We start from the raw sequence: 21713 nt of genomic DNA, 5'->3' as shown, positions 1-21713 counted from the left end.
CACAGCTCCCCTGATGACATGCTACTTTAGGACACTCCACTCAGCACTGAAATCCACCAATTACTAAATAAAAAAGAAGCTAAAATCTTTAATTAGTAGGAGCGCTGTGATTTAACCTGTTAGTGCCCAACACCATACGGATACCCCAACTGTGGAAATTTGTCCCACTTCACTACCTCATCAGCACCGTTTCCTGACTGAGAACAGAATATGACCTGTGTGATAAATACATCAAAACACCGACTGGGATATGTGATAAAAAAAATTACCCAAACATTCACCCAAAATAATATTTATTTAAAATCCTCCTCCAGAAGATAAGACGCAGCATTTGCTCGGCTACATTTAACACATTAAGGCACTCATAACATCTGAGCTGCTGCTGGGGTGCCATGTGTGAGATACACAGAGCGATGCAGACTCCTACTGGTAGTAGAGGGGTTCATTCTAATTCCAAATATGAAGTCATTCACACTTCAATACAGTGCCGCACATCCTCAAACGTACAGATCCGAAGCACGTTGAAATAAGCATGGAAGGTTTAAAAACCATGAGCCAGCTCATGTTTTTATCCTTTCGGGTTTAAAAACCAGGACTGGTTGATCCTGTACAGAGGATTTGGAGCCAGAACTCCCATTATAGCAGACAAGTTACTGAGCAAATATAGCAGAATATAGCATTTATTGATATGCCTATTCATAGTACATATGTCTATAGGGGTGTTTATATAAATATATATGTGCATAATACGTGTGACAATATATGTATAAATCTATTATGAGTGTATATATATATATATATATATATTTTATATGTGCGACACACACAAAACTGCAGAACCCACTAACACACAGAAGTAACATAGTTAGAACTAATCCCCGCCCCACAACAAATTGAAGCTTTTAGACACTTCCACTTGCTGCTGGCCAGAAGGAGCAGGGCATCAGGAATGCAGATTTAACCCTTCCATGTCAGAGGGACCTGTAGCTATTGTTCTGCTTGAGAACGACTAGCTGTGAAATGCACAGGAACTCCCTCTGACAGCCAAACAGTTAAATACGCCTGCAGCACACAGGACTGCACCAACAGGTTTGCATACATAACTCCCCTTCATGTATTAAACTAAAGGAAGCACAGTGGAGGTGTAACCTCTTCACTTCAAAAGTGCATGTTTTAATTATTAGAACAAACATCTTAACGAGAAGATGCAAATGTGCTTCTTAACCAAGCGCACAGACAGTGCAAAGTCATGAGTTGGTTATACATACAGGTCAGTTACCGCAGACACATTACACATGCATGCCAGACACCCAGGTAGTTACAGATCTGTGTGCGTGTATCAAACACGAAGGCCTAAGCATGCATCGTGTAACACGTGTTATGTGCACAATGATGTAATGTGGGAGTTCTGCAGCAAATCAGTCTAAGCAAAGGGTAATTATAAAGGTTTGTTTCCGTGTAATATATAGAAATATGCCCCACTCTAGTCAGATTACCAATTGGCACAGGCCTCTCTATTGCCCCTGCAGTAGTTGGGGTGAATAACCCCAACTCAACACATACACTGCACGACTATGTACAGAGCTGCGGCCATGTTTATCTAACGCTCTGGGACATGTGTAACGGAGTGAGCATTTCCTCAAATATGGCGCCTTTCACATTGGAGCCGCGGAGATTTGCTTCCTGTAGGTCACACCCTGAGAGGTCACAGTTCTGAAACGAGAGTGAGAGAGTAAAAATCAGTTGGTGTTGATCAGACAACCACCCCCCACCACATGAGCTTTGCCACTAACCTCAAGGTCAGTTCCTGCCAGTGTAGCTCCGCGCAGGTTGCAGTTTTTCAGCTTGGCGTTTTTTAGGGTAGCTACTCGCAGGTTTATGCCGGTCATCTGACTGCCCTCCATATCCACACCCTTCAAATTTGCACCTGAGGAGGTAGGGGAACAAGGACAGAAAAGGGGGGAGTGAGAGAAGAGGGCGGATTTAAAAAAAAAAAAAAAAAAAACTTTATTAACATAACGCACAAATTACACTATAAGTCACAAGGCAGATAATATATATGTGATATTAAAGGAATATCCACTGTCTCTTTAAACATGGCCCCTGTTAAAGTTTGTTTCTGTCCTCCTCTTACCTTCTAAATTTGCTTTCAGGCCAGATGGGTCCTCAAAGTTGCAGCCTTTCAGGGATGCCCCCTCTGCATTAGAGCAAAGCATCTTCACACCCTCCAGATTTGCTCCCTGCAGACCAGAAACAGACGATCTGAGACAAATGATACTGTGTCCAACTTAGGGAATGACGTGTGGTGGTACTATGGAGTATGGAGAATCACTACTTTTTAATTTACAGCACCAGGGTGCGCCACACACACGTATGCTGGTGCACACTGCTTTGCATGGCGATATTGCTTTTGCAACGCATAGCAGTACTCCAGTAATGTGGGGGTGAAGGAGCCATGGACAAATAGGGATGATTATATATATTATATACACACACACACACGAGGAGAGACAGCAAGGACAGGAGAAGGAAGATGACGAGAAGGAAGGAATGGAGAGCAGTGTTTACATGGGGCAGGTGGAGTGCAAAGAGGAGGAGAGACAGCAAGGTGAGAAGGAGGCAACAGAGAAAGCAAGGAGAGGAGGAGACGGACTAGTAGGAGAGGAGAGAGTAGTGTGCACAGAGGAGCAGACAGTAAGGCAGGGAGTGCCAAGAGGTGCAGGGCATGATGGCTGAGACAATAAGGTGGGAGAAGAGGGGACAAGAGACAGGAAGGGGTGAAAACAAAGAGTGATGTTTTGTTTTATTAATAGCCTTTAAGATTTGCTAGATCGGCACGTTACGCCTGGTACAGCTACTACATATGTAAAAGGCCATGGATGTCTGCAATGAACACAGCCTCCTCTGGTGGTAGCTCCTGTGTAGTGTCACTTACCTGCCTCCAAGATGAACTCCAGGTTAGGAATACCTTGCTGGCAGTGATGTTAAGGGATTGGTTACGGAAGCGCTCACAGCAGATTAAGTGATCCGCAGGGGTCAGCACAGCGCTAATGACATCCACCTGGGCGGGACTGCAGGGTCCTGATGAGACAGGCAGAAGAGTTTACGGTAACGCAAGGAAAGATCCATTCTCTGAAACAAGACTCACTGAACGTTGACATTTTCATGAACGCGATTTGTCCCATCTCCAGAACAGATCTTTCTCAGCTTCAGCTTAAACTCTTCTCCCTGACTCATCAAGACCCTGCATTCCAAACCAGGTGTATGTCATTAGCGCTGTGCTGACCCCCACGGATCACTTGGTCTGCTGTATGCACTTCACTAACCAATCCCTGAACATCCCTGCCAGCAAAGTGTTACTAATACGGCCTGAGTTCAGCTTCACGGACGGCGAGTGACACTACACAGGAGCTACAACAAGTGGGCACTGTGTTTATATCTATAAATAAAAAAAATATATACTTTTCCCAAGCGGTCACCCATCCAAGTAGTAACTGCGCCTGATGTTGCTCAACGTCGGTGATCAAATGAGAAATGTGTGTTCAAAATGGTATGGTCATTGGCAGTGTTCGACAAACCTATACATTTGCACGCCCCGGGCGAGTGAATTTAACATTGTGGCGAGCTCCTATTGGCCCAAGCAGCACACATGTGGTACTAGGTGGCGCATAGATTTTTTGTTCGGCGAGTAGATTTTTTGGTGATTTGTCGACCACTGGTCATTGGCAACAAAAGTATTAATATTTTGTGATATAAAGCAAAGTGTTAAGTAATGATAAGATTGCGATACGGTTATAAAAGAAACTGAAAGATTGGGTACTTATAATACTTATATTATCAGAATACTGATCGCAACAGCAAAGCGTGGATACTATTGTGGGTGATGATACCGTTGATCAACTTGCATTCCCAAAATAATTCCATACCAGTGTTACTCCCACCGGAATACATCCTCATGAACTGAAATGTACAGTAGGAGATTATTATGCTCCTTAGAAACCTTATGCCATTGAGTGGATTACGTAATGGTACAAGAATTACTGTTACTCGAATACAAACAAACATTAAATCGAAGCAAAAGTGATCGGTGCAGAAAACTCAGACATGGTACTTATTCCAAGAAACCCACCTCATTGCAGCACACACACATTTACCATTCAGTTTCAAACTAAAACCATTTCCCATACGATTGGCTTTTTCAATGACAATCAATAAATCACAAGGTAAAATATGCCTTTACCTACCTAAGCCTGTTTTTAGTCATGGACAATTATATCTTGCTCTATCAAGAGCCAGACCGTTTGATTCACTCGTAGTGTCAGAAAAGAACCCAGAAATTGACAATTGTGTCTTTAGAGAAATCTTTGATTAAAAAAATAAGTTAAAATAAATGTGAATGTTTAATAACCTTTAACATCTGCTAGATCGGCGTATGTTATGCAAGGTACAGTTAGTAATGATATATTATAATATACGGTGGATATCCTTACGTCCAGCACAGATCCCGATAGGTCTGCTCGCTCCAGGTTGGCACCGCACAGGTTAGCGTGCGTCAGATTACAGCGGCTCAGATTTGCCATCTTGAAGTTTATATATCGCAAGTCCAGGCGGGAGAGATCAGCACCGCTGAAATTTAAGCCCTGCACAGGAAGAGAAAGGATTCATAACTACTAAGAGATAGGGTGGATATAGGTCCCGGTTTAGCCTGGGCAGCCCCAGATTTTCATTAAACACCCCCATCTCCTGACAATTTTCTGAAAAATCGACCAAAATGTGCTGGTTTTTAGCTTTTCCCTGTTTGGACTCACTCAAAGTCATAAAAATAGACACAACGTGTTTTTATGTAATCAATCATATTAAAGAGTAAACATTTTAAATATATTGGTAAACTCCAATATACTCGCAGTGCTGTACTGCGAGTACAATCAATAATCCAGCATAAATGTGGACACTATTAAACAAATACCATTCAAAAAATTATTTTGAAGTGATGTCATTTGTTTTATAAATATTGCTTTTTTTAATGTGTCCCGGTTTCTACTTTAAAAAAAATCAGTCACACTAAGAGGGTATTTATGCCCGTCACAGTGTCATCCTGTGGGGAGATGGACAGACTCCATGGGACACCGACCCCTTCTGTCGGTCACTCCGAGAGAGGCGGACTAAAGGGGCCATAAGTTCCTCCTATCTCTGTCACTGCTTTACCCTGCAAGGAGAAGGGGTCCACCCCCCTTTCCCCAAGTAAATTAAATAGGACACCGTTCTAATTCCATCCTTCTCACTCACTTGGCAGCGCAGTTCAGACTTGGTCGGAGTGGCAAGGAGGAACCGTACAAACTCCTTCCGAGAGATTGGGGAGTGATCTTCCGCAGGCTGCGAGTTCTAGAGGGGACAGAGGAAAAAAAAGCACAGTAGAGTGCTGACCCGCACAACCCCTGCGGGGAACCCCCCTCCCTCCCACACACATACACCCCCCTTCTCTAATCACACCAGATGGAGAGGAAATATCATGTACAGTTGTTTATGAAGGGTTTTCCATCGACCCATTAATCCTTTCACCACTGACCTGTATAGTGTGCCCATGTTACTATATGATTTGCATGTTATTATATTGCTATGCAATGTGATGCTGGCCCCTATGGCAGAGAATGGGTTAAAAGAAAGCTGTGCAGACATAGCTAAAAGGTCTATTCAACTTCACTTCTCATGCAATACCAAACACTTCAGACCAGTGTTGGAAATGTGTGAGCTTCTCAAGCACAGAGTAGAACAATGTTACAAGGTGCTAATAAAATATCTGTAGACATTGGAAGCTCTGATTGTTATGTCTGTGTATAAGAATGTGCAGAGCATCTCCTCCCATGCTGCATAAACTCATACAGTCCAGCTGGATAAACTCAGTCCCTCATAGTGCGCAGTGAATTATTCCATCATAGTTTCAACCTTTATCGCCAGCTCCAGGTGTTCAATTAAGGAGTCGATGCCGAAGAATTTGGCTTCCTCCAGAACCCCTGTAAAATAAATCCCTGTGAGACTGCCCCCCTTGTAACATTCACAGACTGAACCACCCTACATGGAACCATTGCTGCTCCCACTACTCACCCAGCAGGTTCACTCCATCATTCACGATCAGCTGCCCATGACGCAGGTAGTTTAATATTGGCTCAAAGTACTCCGGGCTGCGGTCAATCAGGAAAGCGCCTCTGTGATCCCTCCTATTACCCCAGGCATCTGAGAAGATGGGCATGAGATGATCCATACATGGTGTGCACGCTTTTATGTATAATCACAAATAGAGGTATTTTCAGGCTTAGTTGCGCAGGCTATTTGTCAACTACCTGATGAAATCAGTGATACTAACCTCACAAAATCCATATGGATGGCCATAGAAAGTTAAAAAAAACAAAAAAAACTTACAACTGTTAAGATCAAGTCCTCCAATAAGGGGGGCAATGTTGTACTATGGCCTAAATCTCTTTATGAAAAAGAAGCCTACAAACAACTACGGGACCCACTCTGCTATAAAGAACTTAGCAGGCACCCAACGATTAAATTTAAGACAGAGTTGGACAAAATTCTGTCTGAGGCCTACTCTATGAGTACAATTACTAAGCGTAATTTTGAGTGTTTGACATCAAGATATCCTGTTGTTCTTACACTATATCTGCTTCCAAAAATATGTTGCAGGGTTCCCCTGGTGCCTCCTTACCTCCGCTCTGTGGCGGGGACCCGCGGTATGTCAGACAGCTGAGGGGGCGAGCGCGTCGCCGGGGCCTCTTGGCGACGTCGGAGGCAGGGCGCCGCCATCTTTACGTTCGCGCATGCCGGAGGCTTGCGCATGCGCAGCAGAGTTACAGCGGCCATTATTGGGTTGGAGAAGTGCCGCTCCGTAGCGCAGGGACATCACCAGTTTGCACATGCGCTGTTAGCAGCGGCCATTACAAGCTCGCGCATGCTCAGTGCAACTCGCGCATGCTCAGTGCAACTCGCGCACGCGGCCCCAATGTAAGAGAGGTCACTAAGGGACTACAATACCCAGAAGCCTCTGGAGACTTCCCTTTCACTCCAATCACCTGCTGCATTACAGCCAATAGGGCTTACAGATTCCCTGCAGCAGGGAATGGATACATTGTTGCACTGAGTGAGAAAATCAGTTGGTGCTGGGATAAGGTAGGGGGAGGTAGTTGTGTAGGGAGCCAGTGTCTCCTACACTAGGCCAGGTTACCACCTAGGCCCAACTCACCTTTCAGTTTGTGGCTGCTCTAGGGAAGGCCCCTGCAGATAGGGACTTTGCCCTGTAAGCAGTCAGTTTAGTCAGGGACACAGCTGCAGTGCTGCGTGCTCTGGCAAGAAGGGAATCAGTCTCTGCAGTAGCAGAGACAGAAACTATCTGTGCAGTGATATCGCTCAGAAGGACACCATCCACCAGGAGGAGGACGCCACCGCTGAAGGCTTCGGCGTTGGACACAGACCAATCTCCTGGCTGTTGTTTTTCTGGACACAGGTGCAGGAGCACCGGGCAGGTACTATCCAAATCACCAAGTGCACCACCTATACACTTCATCTTAGTGGGCAGCGCTGTTCCACACTTGGGCTGGGTTACTGGACTATTGGTGACTTTTGGGAAATAAGGTGTGGGGTACAAAGCCCTGCGAGGTGACCGGGTAGTTGTGCCTATTAGTGTTATAAAGTGACACCTTGCCGATGTGATGGTTATATTGTTATGCATATTCAGTAAACTGTTATATATATACTCTGGTGTATTGGTTACTGTACGTGTGTCTGTGTCAGAGTCATTCTACCCTTAGAATCGTACACAGGTGGAGGCGCTATGTATATGAGTATTGTTCTAGAGGACACACCCCAGGCTCTTACTGGCAGAGATTCAGGCCTCCTGTGAACCTGACAGGTAAAAGCACCACACACCTGGTAATACATATAGATTTCCCCACATGGTCCCTATCTGCGATTGGGGGGGGGGGGGGGGGAGAATATGTGTTACAAATACATAAGAGCCTCTCCCACCCCCCCCAAGAAGACCGATTGTATCTGGCATAGGGGGTGTTTTCTGAGCCCATTTGCCGTTTCCTAGACTGTTTTTTGTGTTCTTCTGTCGAAACACTCCCTTCATACATTAGGGACACAATCGATGTTTTACTTCGACTTGATCAAATCACTATGGACAAGGAGACTATTTTGGCAATGTGTGGTGTAGAAAGTTTATATACTTGTATAAAACATCAAGACGGCATACACGTGGCCAAATACTTCTTGTCCATGCAAAATCTCAGTGATAGTCTTATTAAAACATTAATGCAATTTTTGTTATTCATTCTTACACAATTATTTTGTTTCCAAAAATTCATTTATTTTTTTTACAGGTCAGAGTAACGGCAATGCACGCTACTTGTGCACCCTCCTATGCAAATATCTTCCTGGGATGGTGGTAGAAGTGGTTTTTACTTAGAGGAACTAGGAGCTTACTGTACATGTGTTGTTGAGGTACATCGATGATGTTCTCATTCTCTGGCAGGGATCTGCTGAGGATCTAGGGAGATTTGTCGATGTCCTCAACCACAACAAACACAATATTAGGCTTAATTTTCATTGGAGTAAATCCTCTGTGGAGTTTTTGGATGGGGAGAGAGAGAAAGAGAGAAGAGGAGGCAAGGAGAGAGAGAGAGAAAGAGAGAAGAGGAGGCAAGGAGAGAGAGAGAGAAAGAGAGAAGAGGAGGCAAGGAGAGAGAGAGAGAAAGAGAGAAGAGGAGGAGAGGAGGCGAGGAGGCAAGGAGAGAGAGAGAGAGAGAGAGAGAGAGAGAGAGAGAGAGAGAGAGAGAGAGAGAGAGAGAAAATGGAGGGAAGGAGGAAAGAATGGGGGGGGAGGAAGAGAATGGAGGGACAGAGACAGACCAGTTCCAGCAAAGGACACACCCCCTCCAATAATAGCCACACCCCCCACTAGTGCTCTAAAATTATTGCAGGACAGCCGATCACTCATGCTTGGAGATGTCACCACTCTCAAGCATGAGTGAGCTCAGCAGCAGCGTGGCTGCAGCCCGAGAGAGGGGGACAGACCTCTCCTAAAAGCCAGCAGGGATTTTAACATCCAAGAAGCACCAACCTCTGTCACTGAACATGTGAGACAGCATGCTGTCTGGCTCCTTGCTGACAAGTGTACTCCTGCAGGAGGGAGGGAGAGATAGGAGAAAGGTCGGCAGTGTATAAATTATATGAATATTGATGCAAGGTCCCTGTATTCACTTCTTTTTTTATTCTCTGACCTCCTCCTCACTATTTTTATCACTCTCTGACCTCCCATTTATTTGACTCTGTATATCCACTTTGTTTACCCCTCCTGTCCCTCAGTATCCCTTATATGCCCCTCCCAGTCCCCCTTGTGTCTGAGGCGCATAGGATCGGAAGAGGGCACGCCTACCGTGTGGTGGTGAAGTATCTGCCCCCAACGTTCAGCGTCAGCCAGTCTGTGTGACCTGCTGTAACCTCCTCGGGGGTCCTGAAATCAGTCTGTGGGTCTGAGAGGGAGAGAGGGACACAGTGACAGTGTAAGAGGGGGAAAACAGGGGTGGGACGACAGTCACACAATATTAATGTAGAACAAATCTGGAACGAGTTACAGTGTGGGGCTGGGAATTATAGCTCACCTATGAAAGGTTCCCCCTCACACACGTACAGGATGTCATCATCTCTGAGAGTCAGAAACCGGGTCACAAGGGAAAGAGAGAGATACATCTTATCGTCAAAATACACACACAGGCCCAGGATTCATCAATTGGTAATACCGATTATGTAGTGTGGGGAGTGGTGCTCACATAATCACGTGGTTATAAAACAACTTGTTGATTTCTATTGATAAATGTCCAGATGCTAATGAACTGTCCAATAAGGAAGAACTAGTGTCACTTGAAAGGGATGTGTGTCTATTTAGTAGTATCCACCTGACAGCCACATAGTTGAGACACAGCAATAAGCACCCAATCATATAAACAATATACAGTTCAGAAACAGCAGGATATAACAAGGTACTCAGAGTGTCCTGTTATATCCAAGATTCATCAAGTCACAAATCGGTAACAACCATTGACGCACACCAAAAGAGGTCTGAATAAACACATTTTCATCACTAGAGAGTGCGAGAGTGAGTTTGTCGGTGTGCCCAGCTTTGAAGCTTGCCACTGTGCTGTCTCTCTCCCGAGTTCCCCTCGCTTCCTGCTTCTGAATGCTCAGAGGAAGGGGGAGGAGCTTCTGGCAGAATGGGGTGAAAGCTGAGGCAGCAATGAAATGTAGGAACTCCACAATTTATTTTTGTTAAACCCTCCACCCCCCTTGGTACCCATAACCCCTTCTTCCCCCATGGCTCACTTAAATCCCTTCCTTTCTCCCCCTTGGCACACACACCCCTTCCCCACGCCTGGATTTCACCCCATCACTGTCACCATTTATGAAAATTTTAAAAGCGGATTAAAAATAGATTTTACGACAATTCTTGAACATCAAAAAACCTGTTTAATCTATTTTTTACATTTTAGAAGTGAAAAGTTTTACTAGGGTGAGAGTGATGGGATGAGGGGAATTCTATGGTGTGAAAAGGTAAAGTGCAGACATGGAAAAGATGTGGGAAAGAAGATCTCTTTATTCTAGTAGATCTAAAGAAAATGTATCTTTTGAGAACGCATTTTATTTAGATTTACTGGAACATTATCAGACTTCTTTTAACAAATGTATTGCGATATATATCGTTATCTTGATCAATGTCTTAATAGTATCGTGGTGAGAATTTTGATATTGTCCAACCCGTGTGTGCATGCGTACACATGTACGTATGCACGCACGCACGCACTAAAAACTGATCAACGTTTCAGCTCTGACAGAGCCTATTCAAAGACTGTTTGAAAAAGGATCCATTGATCAATTTTTTCCCATTAAATATCGCATATTCTTTTGAAGTCCTGGTGTGCCTCTTTTCACCTTTGTATACTACTGTTTGCACCCTGGTAGGTAATAAAAAAAAAACATAATTAACATGTAGTACTCTGCAAGAGAAGTTGGTGTGTATTGTGTACGTTATATGTAGAGTTGTGTGTGAGTGGCTGGTGTGTGTTGTGTTTCACATGCAGTATTGTGTGGCATGTGCTGTGTGTTTACATGTATTATAGTGTGTGAAGTTGGCGCGTGTGGTTTGTGTGCCAGAAACTGGAGTGTACTGTGTGTAACATGTAGTATTGCATGTGCTGTGTGGGGAACATATAGTGATGTGTGCTTGTTTGGCTTGTGCTTTGAGTATGTCACATATAGTACCTTGTTTGAGTGTAAAGCATGTGTCACATGTAGTACCTGATGAGAGCGAGATCATCTATCAGTCCGCCCTTCTCGTTATACACACTCATCGCTCTTATGCCCAATTTAGTGCTGGCCAGAGCCAGGAGGTCAGAGAGTGACCCGTACACTGCGACCACCTGAGAGAGAGAAGCAGAGGTGAGAGACAGCTTGCGCGATGAGAGGCTCAGCACGTCTCGGAGCTCACACACTGCATTTAGATCATTTCACTGGTTGAGCATTTGAACGCGTTGTGTTTTTCAGATACTGCAGATGTAGTAACCATGAGAAGTGAACCATGTATACTTTATAGTCGAGGAGGTTTATATCACAGAAGACAGCAAACTATACCCTGGCCCATCATACCCTCATCCAGGGTACCTCCATCCCTGCCTCATAATACCCTCACCCGTTTACCCCATACTCTCCTGCCCATCCCAATCATGCCCTCACCCTTGTACACCTCAAACCTTCCGTTCCCCATCATCCTCCAAACCGTGCACCTCCAATACCCTCTCTTCCATCATACACTCACCCCTTGTACACTTTCCCATTATACCCACACCTAAAATATGCCCCATATCCTCTGTGCTAGAGATGTGCAAATCTGCCGAGTAAACATTAAAAAAGTTAGCTAAACCAGCAAAAACGTGGCTACAACTTTTGCTGCCAAAACTTTGACCAAAATAGACTGGAGTTTTTAAAATGTCACCATTTTGATTGTTTAATGTGGCAAAAAAACAGCCCTGAAAAGTTAACCTAATTTTTTAAGTTTGATAAAAATTCAAATTCGCAAAGGTTGTTTAGAAGTGCAAAGTTTGCACATCTCTACTTCCTGCACTACCATACCCTCCCTGACCCTGAGTATGCCCCATACCTATGGATACCTTCACCCCATGAATCTCCATACTCTTCCCCATCATACCCTAACCGTATACATAACACACACCTTGTCGTATCATACCCTAACCCCATGTATGCCCCTCCCAACCACATGCTACCCTCACCACCACATGCTACCCTCACCCTATGTACGCCCCATACCCTCCCTGTCCCATCATATCCTCACCCCCGTGTACCCCCCACCCCCAATCCCTGCTCCTAACACCGCGTCTCACCCAACGTTAAACGATACCCCCTCCTCTCACCTTCCCATGTCGGGCGCTGCCGTTGACAAACAGGGTGACCCTCCTCATGCTGGGTTCCGCCACCGAGAGGCCACTCATGGCTCCCCCGAATTTCACTTGCCGTTCCAGCTCTGGACAGCCACGACAACACACCCGGAAAAGAGAGGCGGAGCACTGAGACAGCTGGAGTCACCGACCAACCACAGAACGAATGGGAAGGACTACGAACCAATCCGAGTGGGAGGAGGTGAGAAGGCGTGGTCTGAGAGACCCACAGCTTCAATAAGGCAGAGAACACGTGATGGGCTAGGAGGTGAAGCTGCCGGCAGCCATTTTGGATATGGCCACTACTGGCGCATATTGCTCTTTTCAATTGTTTTCCTGTTGAACTTTATTTTGTTTTAATTATGGGAAAGTCCCTAATAATTACCCGAAAAATAAACAAAGGGCATATGATAGGGAAAACATTCAAATTGAAATACCTTGTAATATAAAGTGAAGAAAGCAGACAACGATTAAGTGTTACGCTTGATTTTCACTTATAATGCACAAGAACAAGAACTCAAATCAGCCTCATATTGATAATAATAACTTTATTTCCTATAGTGCTTTTCTCACAATGGAACTCAAAGCGCTTCACAATTACACTATAGTGCGGTATGAAGCACATTGGAATATTACAGACACAGTCCCTGCCCAGATGAGCTTACGATTTATGTTTGTCATATTTATTCAGGTGGTTTAAAAATATGAAATGTTAAAAGATTTGGTTGAACATAGTTATTACACTGGTCTGTACTCACTGATCGATGTAATGTTGTTAAAGACATACAATACGATACAATGTTGTTATCTCTTGTGGATGTGTCCTCACTGCAGGACAGGGCGCACTTTCCAACTTCCTAGCGAAAAGTTATTACTATTAGGGACTTCTCATCAGTCACATGTTCATGTGGTTTGCATTAAGGAAGTGTCTATTTAACCTGCAGCCGACTTTATAACTGCCTTCATCTCCCTTATTTCTATCAGATTGTTAGAACTCTGAGAATGAGGGTTATGATGTGATGTTAAGGGTGTTTACCATAGGGAGAGTGGAGGTACAAGTCTTGTAATATTTTGCAGGGGTTTGAGCAGGAATATTCTTTTGTATTTGTCTTTAAAATAAAGAGCTAGCCAAACTCCACGAGAATAGTTTTCACACGTTTAATGGAACTTAAAAATAAAAACATTCGGATTATAATAAGTAAGGATCATCTTCTTCAAGTTTGTCACTTAATACTCATGGAAGATGTATACTATTGCGTTGATTTTGCCCCAATCAAAGATGGCGATATTCCATGGTGTTGTAATGGATTGGGGGCGGCAATGATTTCTGCCCATGCGCATCATATCGCCACCCAGTAACTTGAGACGTGGTTTCGCAGTAACCGTTCATTTTGTATTGTATTCTTCCGCGAAGTCTGCAGTACAAATTTGCCTGCGATGTAGATTGTAGCTTTGATTATTAATCATCCCGTGACTCCCTCTGCCTGGGAGGGGATCCCCGCCTGTGTTTTAGCCCGGTGGGCCCGCACGGACTATTTCATTTCGGCGGAGGGATACTGGGAGCTCGCGTCCCGCGTGGTTTTGAATTTGAATCGGGAGACGGTGGGAGTGGGAGAAGCTGCGCACGGCTCGTGATCGGCGGTGTAACGGGTACAGATTGCGATATACAGCATATAACTCCTGTACAGCGACACTCCGATCCACACTAATACTGACCCACCCCCTTCCCTACCGCAGAGGCCTCTTAAACATATCCCTATAATGTGCAGAGCCCTGAGAAGTGGCACCGTGTGAACGCGACGGAGTCCCGGGCACCGTGTGAACGCGACGGAGTCCCGGGCACCGTGTGAACGCGACGGGGCACCGTGTGACAGTGTGTGCTTGGTATTGTGTCCCATTCGATCAGTCTCTACTTCTCGTCTAAAAACGCTATGTTGGCTCCCAGTGTAGTCACTGAAAATATCTCCTTTAAGGCTCTCCCCTCCTTATACCTTGGCTTTAAATTGAGCAGTTTCCACCCTTCATATCCACCCATTTTTTTTTACATGGAGAAGGTGTCACCAGCGCATTATTTCCGCTCCGTGGACCGCCTGGCACCGAGATACATACCGGGAAAGGTAGCACCAGTAGTTTCTGGTTGTTTAAATAAACAGCATTACGCTGGCCAATAGTAAGCTGAAACGGACGATGTCGCTGGCTTTCTATTGTCCCACGGCTGCGTTTATAGTAGGTCGATGGCGTGTGTGTCGTAAACAAAATGCAAAACCGCTATGAGGCTGCTCATAGTGCGCGCAAGCGATGCAGAGCGACCGTGTGGCAGATTTTTGAAAAGACAAATTATTTTGACCTTTTGCGCGGCTGTCACATGAGCGGTACAGCCAATGACGGGAACCAGCCTGGTGACGCATCCGCCACGCCTACCACCACAGTGCAGGGATCACTTGAGCGACAGGCGCGCTCCGTCGCGTACCTACTATAAACGCAGCCTAAGGCTGCGGCCCCTCTTGCACTGATCTGGCGGTGCTTGGCGAGGTGACGTGTGTGTGTGTATATATATATATATATATATATATATATATGCATATTCAAGTCCCCGCTCACGTGGGTATGCGCGTGCACACATGCGATGCGCTTAGGTAAATAACATTTTTATACTTTCCCGCTCGCTCAATATTCGGCAATGCCGCCCCTCCCCCCGCATGCGAGCAGACACAGGACACCCGCCACGCATGCTTTGAGCGCTCAGCGCTAGCGGGGCCGCAGCCTAATGCAGGAGTTTGAAACTGCCATTTTGTTTACTGGAGAAAATTGTAATGCTGCCATGTTTACAAGTATGCATCGCAGAAATCAGATGTTTCTATGAAACCTGTGATTTAAAAAAAGTATGGAGAACCCCCACTCGCTCTATATGCTCTTATCAGGCCTGTGTTCTCTCTACCCCCTACAGCAGGGGTGCGCAATTTTTCCCCCTGCCTGCTGTTGCCCCCCCCCCCCCCCCCCCCGCTCGCCCCCGACGTCAAATGGCATAAAGTGACGCTGGATGGTAAGGTAAGTGTATTGTAGAGGCCTCGTTCAGTCCCCCCCCGGCATTTAATTTAAATGCCTGGGGGGAGAGCTTTGGACCTCTATAACTGCCGGGCCCCACCCAGAAAATCTAGGGCCCCACAGTTTGCACACCGCTGCCCTACAGCTCTCATGCTTAAATCCTTTCTCACATGCCTTACTAACTCGTACTCTCTCCCTCTCAATGTCTGCCAATCACCTCAGACCTCAAAGCCCACCTGAAAATTTACTTTTTAAATAGTCCCTGCTGACCATAACTCAGTAAACTACAGCATGCTCTTCTACACACTCGAACCATGCACTCATCTACTAGACATGCCGGTTAGACTGTAAGCTCTTTGGGGCAGAGACATCTGCTGTTACATTTGTCTTGATGCACTGTATTATGATATCTCCTTTATTGTAAACCCCCTGCATTCCCTTTTTTGCTATACAAATATACATACATGGTCCTGCAGGGTAAAAGACGACATCAGCACTGAGCTTTATATTGAAAATGATTCTCTAAGACAGCGGTGCGCAAACTGGGGGGCGCGAGACTGGCTGCGGGGGGGGCGCAGGGCTTACAGAGGCCCAGCGCGCTTCCCGAAGGCACTTAAATTAAGTGCCGAGGGAGCTGCAGGGCCTCTGTAAACCTGACTTACCTTGGCTCCGGCGGCTTCTTAGACCTGTCGCCATGGCAACGCAGCGGCAAATGGTGACGTCATGCCGCTGGAGCCGAGGTAAGCGGGGGTGGGGGGGCGTGGAGAGGGGAACCGCCGGCATAGGGGCAAAAGTTTGCGTCCCCCTGATCTAAGGGTTAATTCTTGGAACAAATATGGTGTGACCTTAATGACTTATGAGCCTGTGTTGGGATCACAAGAGCACCCAGAGCATCTAATAAACATCAATATGTTGCATCATTATGGGGGGGGAAAGCAAAAGATAACACCACATGTATTTGAGGTAATGCTGTACCACATGTTATGTGACTAGGATGCCAGACAATCACTGACTAGTTATACGGACAAATCAATTGCGTTACCATTGCGCATTACATGACAAGTTATATCACACATCCACATACAAACAGAGAAAAATATTAATGTTTCCCCACCTCATATACAATGTTTTGTAGATGGACGAAGCTTCTCAAGTTGTGCACTTCTTTCCCAGTAATCACCTGACACACGCCCGAGGGGTAAACGTTCATATCTTCGGCAACAGTATAATAGTCCTATTATAGTATGATACATTGTCTACTATATACGCTGCCTTTTATCAACAGTAGGCTAGAATACATTGTCAGAGTATAATACATAATTTAATACCAACAATAGAATGATCTATTAAAGTGTATTACACTGTCTATTAGAGTATAATACACTGTAAATTACCAACAATTTCATACACTTGTCTATTAGAGTGTATTTGGGCATAATACAATCTATTACTAACAGTACAATCAATAATGTCAAAGTATCATACACTGTTACCTGCAGAGCACAATTTGTCAAATAAACATGGACATTTAATTATGAATGAAAGCTGCTATCCCATATGCTGTCGTCTTGCTTTTGCTTTGTGTGTTATCACATTTTGCTTGGTTGAGTTTAATATATTTTGCTACAGGTGATGGCCTCCGGGAGAGTTTTGCAGGAGATTTCCATCTCCCCTTCACAGCCTGGTCATGATTCTTCTGACAAACTGATGGAACAGGAAGTAAACATATTCCCTCCTCTCAGCGAGCAGCCAACGTTACACAGCAGCCGACGTTATGAAGGAGTGGGCTGTGATAAGTACAAGGAAAACCTGGAGCCTGCTGACTGTCCTGACAGTGGGAATATTACCAAGGAAAAGTGTGGCCACAAGAAGAATGGAAAAGAAATTGCAGAAGCAGAGAGAAGTGCCAGAAGTAACTTCTGTTATCCAGTGGCTGGTCAATGTGACCTCTCTCAGACAGACCCTTCAAGGAGCACAGCAAGATCTCACACTGACACTGATTCATCCCAAACAGCAAGTGACAAGATCCTACAAAGCGAAACCTCTCCAGCAGATGGAAATTATTCAACAACCAATAAGGATGAGCTGCTGGGGGAAACGTGTAACACCCCAATGGACTTCCCCACAGTGACCATTACTGATCTGGGCATCTCCACTGACAGCTTTACTCCCAAATATGCAGGTAAACAGCAAGATCTTCCCAATTACAGGAGAAGCATCAACTTTATACTGACCAACAAACACCAGGTCACACACAGTATGATGCTGATCAAGGCCAGGCTTTATTCAGGTTATACGCTGTCATACTTTTATTAACAGACCAGATTAAATGCAGGTTGTTATTGATCTCTTTTAGGACATCAACATTAGAGTTCTTCGTAATTATAGTATACAGAACTTTTGGACTTGTTTAAGGCCGCGCTTATAGTGCCGTCGACGGGTAACTTCACCGTCGCCACAGACAGAAGTTCTATTTCGCTGGGCGACGGCGGTGCGGTTTTCCGGGCATTTGATTGGTTCAAGGGCCGACACGAGGCGACAGCCCTTGAAAAATAAAATTTTGCCGGCTACCAGTTTTTGCGACGTCGCATTGTCGCCGTCGCGCTTACCATAAGTGCACTCGGCGGCGGCAATGCATTTGTTTTCGGGCGATGTCGCGTCGCCGGCACTATAAGCGCGGCCTAAGTGTGCAGTACAATTGAAGAGACCTTATATGGTTTTGAAAGCTCTGTACACTAATTTCTTCTATATGAGCTCTGCTAATCCCTTTAAAGGTATCACAATCAACTTTTTTCCTCCCCCTGGGCCTATGTAGTTACTTGACCATCAAATAGGATTAGAAATCTTAAATATCCCAGGGACCAAAATCTAACACTTACAGACATCTCCAAAAGAATAGTGCTAATAGGTCATTTAAAGGACAGTATAATGTAGATCCACAGTCTAATGCAGGGGTCCCCAACTCATGCCCCACGGGCACCATGGCATCCTCCAAGCCTTTTGTGGGTGCCCGCGACAGACTGGCCAACCAGTTGATAATACAGCGTAGAGCAGGGGTCTCCATTCAACACATCGATCGTGAGCTACTGGTAGCTCACCGCCTGCCAGTGTGTAGCTCACCACGGTTCCGCCGACAGCTGTGTGCCTCTCTCGTGCCATTCGGGCCCAACTTCTGCATCTGCGAGCATCGAACACTGTAGGCATCCCCCCAAGGAGCGTGTGTGTTAATTGGTTGGTGCCTGCCACTCTCCTGAACGCTCTAGTGTGCCCTTGGGTACCAAAGGTTGGGGACCCCATGTTTAATACATACCTAGATAAAAAAAAAAAGTTACTGTAGTAAAAATGTATACTTTTTTTCCAAAGTAAGCAAATGCTTTGAAGTGGAAATAAATTACTACAGTATTTGATAAGAACACATTTTCACAAAATTAGCTGAAAATAAAAGCCTAATTTTTCACAGAACACAAATATTTAAACTTTCGATTGATCCTTTCAGTGGAAGCAAATTATACTTCTAAGTTGTATTTCTGCTACATGGGACATTGCGAAGGGACAAGGGACTGGAAACATTGATGTTGTGGTTTCTTTATTTAATATTGACTTGAACAGAATCCAGAGGGAGCATTTATTGAATGATACTATTCTTTTGGGAGCCTGCAGTTTATTTTTAATATTGTGAAATTGAGTAAACACTGCTTTTTACGTTCCGTTTATTACCACTCAGGGAAATCCCCGAAATCACTGCTGAAGCATAGGCGCAGATCTTCCGTCGGCGTCCGAGGCTCCCCAGAAACAAACTTCCTGATCCGCTATATTGCTCAGCAGAGGAGCAAGACAAAGAGAGAGCCTGATTCCCTGGTAAAGATAGTTCTTGTTAAAATTAACATGAGCTATTTTCAAACAGGAACTCCAGACATCCTAGTTGCACAACAATCTGAAGTGTCAGGATTTTGTAGAACAAATAAAATAGTTTGATGCATACCTATAAATATAATTGTGTTTCAGTTTCATCTTGTGATGCAATAGAGGTATGCACGGGTTACACATACAGTACAAAGTAATTTATTTTCCCTTATTACAAATACTGGGTCTCAATGTAAAAAACTCTTGACAGCTTAGGCCTCATCCTGAGAGCAGAAGGCAGTGCATCATTAATAGAATGTATTGGAGGGATTCTTATAGACAAGGGCTGCTTGTGCAGTGATAATCAACTGTTATTCTGGCGCGTGGGTAAAAAAAAAAAGTAAACAGGGAAACATTCTCAGCTTTCAGATGTGGGAGACGTAGGAGTTATTAGATATAGGGAATATGAATCTATTTAAAATGATCACCAAGTGTAAATTACATCTGTGAAATGTTAGATGTACTTTAGTTGTAATGTAGTTCTGTGCACCGTTGGGGCATGTCAGTGTAATCTGATTGTTACAAGTACCCCTTACTCCATGCCAATGGGGCTGTAATGTTTTAAGTTATTAAAGTAATTCATCTCGAGTTTTTTTCCATTTTTTTTTTCTATGTGTCAGCTCAGCCCTGGTAAAAAAAAAACCTGATTGTTTTCACAGGCTAATCCTTTCACCTCTCCTCGGAATTTCTTATTGAAAGACAAAATCTGTGCCTTCCGAGACGCTTTCCAGACGGTAGAGGAAACCGAAGGGAAGGTTCGGTTTTCAGAATTCTCAGAGGAGTCGTCGTCCCAGGCTAGAAGTGGTGAGGGAGAGAAAAATATAACGCCTGGAAATCTTATTTATGAAAATAATGCCGGTGAAGAATGCAGTGCGATACACCGTTACTAAGGCCTTGGGCATGGTGCCTCGGGCCGCGCTCCTGCTCTGCCTCGCCTGCTCAAGCTGGGGCTTTTTTGCGTCCTGGCAGGTGAGGCAGTGAGAGCGCTTTGGAGGCGTGGCGGGAGGCAGGGCTAGTCCCTCGTTCCCATTGGAGGGTTGCCGTCACATGACCGCTCCCTCAGCGCCGAAATTCAAACCTGCCTGTCTCCTGAAAATTCCTGAGCCTCCGCACGCATGCGGAAGCGGCTGCTAAAGCCGCGCTGATCACAGATGCAGGGGGGAAGTGCGCAGCTCAGCACGGCCTGCTGTACCATGTCCCAGGCCTTATGGTCATCAAGAGAGTTCTTCGTGGATGTTATAGTGTGTACAGAGGTTTGCAAGCTCTGCGGACCGCTACGCATATTTCGTTTATAGTATTACATTTTTTTAGTAAAGTCTTATTGTACTTTTCCATTAGCAACATGGCTACTAGAACTACTGCACGAAAGATCTCATGGTGAACTAGGGGTTCTGTCATGTTGCTGTGCTTTAGTATAGATATCAGCTCTTATATGCCAAGCAGGCACTAACGGACTATAAATCCATCTGTACATGTTGCTGCCCCTCTTGTAATCAGTGTGCATGTCTGATACATACTGAATATATGTAATGCAGGAGCCAAGATGAGGCAGGGTGGTTTCTTTCAATCTATTGCTGTAAAAATAAATATGTATTTTATATTTATTGCAGCTAATGTGGGAGAGGAGAGATGCGAACCAGCAGGAAAAAGAAAGAAAGTATGTAGTGTTCTTGTTCCTTTGAATGCGAGTGCGCCTGACTCTCGGTATTGTCCATTACTTCCGCCCCCTGCTGAGGAGACTGCTAAGGTATGTACTGTGTAAACAATGCAACTGCTAAGTGCCTGAAAACATAGTCAGGTTTGGAAATAGAACTACTAATTATGGAAGAGGAACATGCTGCAGTACAGAATAGCACTACATATTTCCAATTGTGTCTACATGTGCTTTTATTTACAAAATCAGCATTAGTTACATCTGCTAGTCACCCACTGACCACACTGCCTACTATTGCCCTTCCAAACAGCAATACAGAAACACCCACTGTGTGACCTCTTTCCTTTTGGTTATCAGTGGTCTATATGATCGTCTTCATGTTCTATTTTCTCTCTAGACAGGAGGCTGCCAGTGTATGTTTTGTAGCATAGACATTTTGCAGGTTTAAAAGTATGTACAGATATCATGTCAGGTGCAGTCTGTGATACAATTATTATTATTTTTCAAGGGCAATGTATGTCAGTGTCACAGTTCAATAAACTTTTTTAAAGTTCTGCATTGTGACTAATCTATTATTTATCTATGAGATAACGAGCTATCAACTT

At 44.7% G+C, this 21713-nt stretch overlaps 2 protein-coding genes across 8 annotated transcripts in view; one reads left to right on the top strand and one right to left on the bottom strand.

The window, feature by feature from the left end:
• Window positions 1–276: 276 nt before the first annotated feature.
• Window positions 277–12645, bottom strand: KCTD9 (potassium channel tetramerization domain containing 9). Its single transcript, XM_075601581.1, has 12 exons — window positions 12483–12645; window positions 11353–11474; window positions 9663–9706; window positions 9437–9533; window positions 9122–9180; window positions 6103–6231; window positions 5944–6011; window positions 5287–5382; window positions 4491–4640; window positions 2135–2240; window positions 1794–1927; window positions 277–1713 (listed from the first exon to the last, which is right to left on the bottom strand). Exons 1-12 carry the CDS (start codon window positions 12558–12560, stop codon window positions 1597–1599), a joined length of 1200 nt encoding a protein of 399 aa, XP_075457696.1. The 5' UTR covers window positions 12561–12645; the 3' UTR covers window positions 277–1596.
• A 1193-nt stretch (window positions 12646–13838) lies between these two features.
• The window catches only part of CDCA2 (cell division cycle associated 2), a 39534-nt gene continuing 31659 nt past the window's right edge, over window positions 13839–21713 (top strand). For 4 of the 7 annotated variants that reach the window (XM_075601575.1, XM_075601576.1, XM_075601580.1 and 1 more), the window contains exons 1-5: window positions 16672–16749; window positions 17181–17733; window positions 19276–19409; window positions 20114–20258; window positions 21065–21201. In XM_075601575.1, the coding sequence (XP_075457690.1) occupies window positions 16687–16749; window positions 17181–17733; window positions 19276–19409; window positions 20114–20258; window positions 21065–21201 (1032 nt within the window). In that variant the 5' untranslated portion in view covers window positions 16672–16686. Of the gene's footprint in view, window positions 14157–14560; window positions 14624–15504; window positions 15555–16671; window positions 16750–17180; window positions 17734–19275; window positions 19410–20113; window positions 20259–21064; window positions 21202–21713 lie in introns of those variants that run through there. The other 3 variants (XM_075601578.1, XM_075601577.1, XM_075601579.1) reach the window with 3 other exon arrangements.

The sequence above is a fragment of the Ascaphus truei genome, chromosome 5, assembly GCF_040206685.1.
Source record: "Ascaphus truei isolate aAscTru1 chromosome 5, aAscTru1.hap1, whole genome shotgun sequence".
NCBI lineage: Eukaryota > Metazoa > Chordata > Amphibia > Anura > Ascaphidae > Ascaphus > Ascaphus truei.
The sequence above is the reverse complement of the archived record's forward strand: the minus strand, read 5'-3'. Positions and strand labels throughout refer to the sequence as shown.

Excerpts from the sequence above, each read along its gene's own strand:
- KCTD9 (XM_075601581.1), bottom strand. The coding sequence starts at position 12,560 with ATGAGTGGCCTCTCGGTGGCGGAACCCAGCATGAGGAGGGTCACCCTG. Across the intron at positions 9,707-11,352 it reads GATGATCTCGCTCTCATCAG|AGATGATGACATCCTGTACG; the intron begins GTACTACATGTG and ends TCTGACTCTCAG. Across the intron at positions 6,012-6,102 it reads TGATGGAGTGAACCTGCTGG|GGGTTCTGGAGGAAGCCAAA; the intron begins GTGAGTAGTGGG and ends TTTATTTTACAG.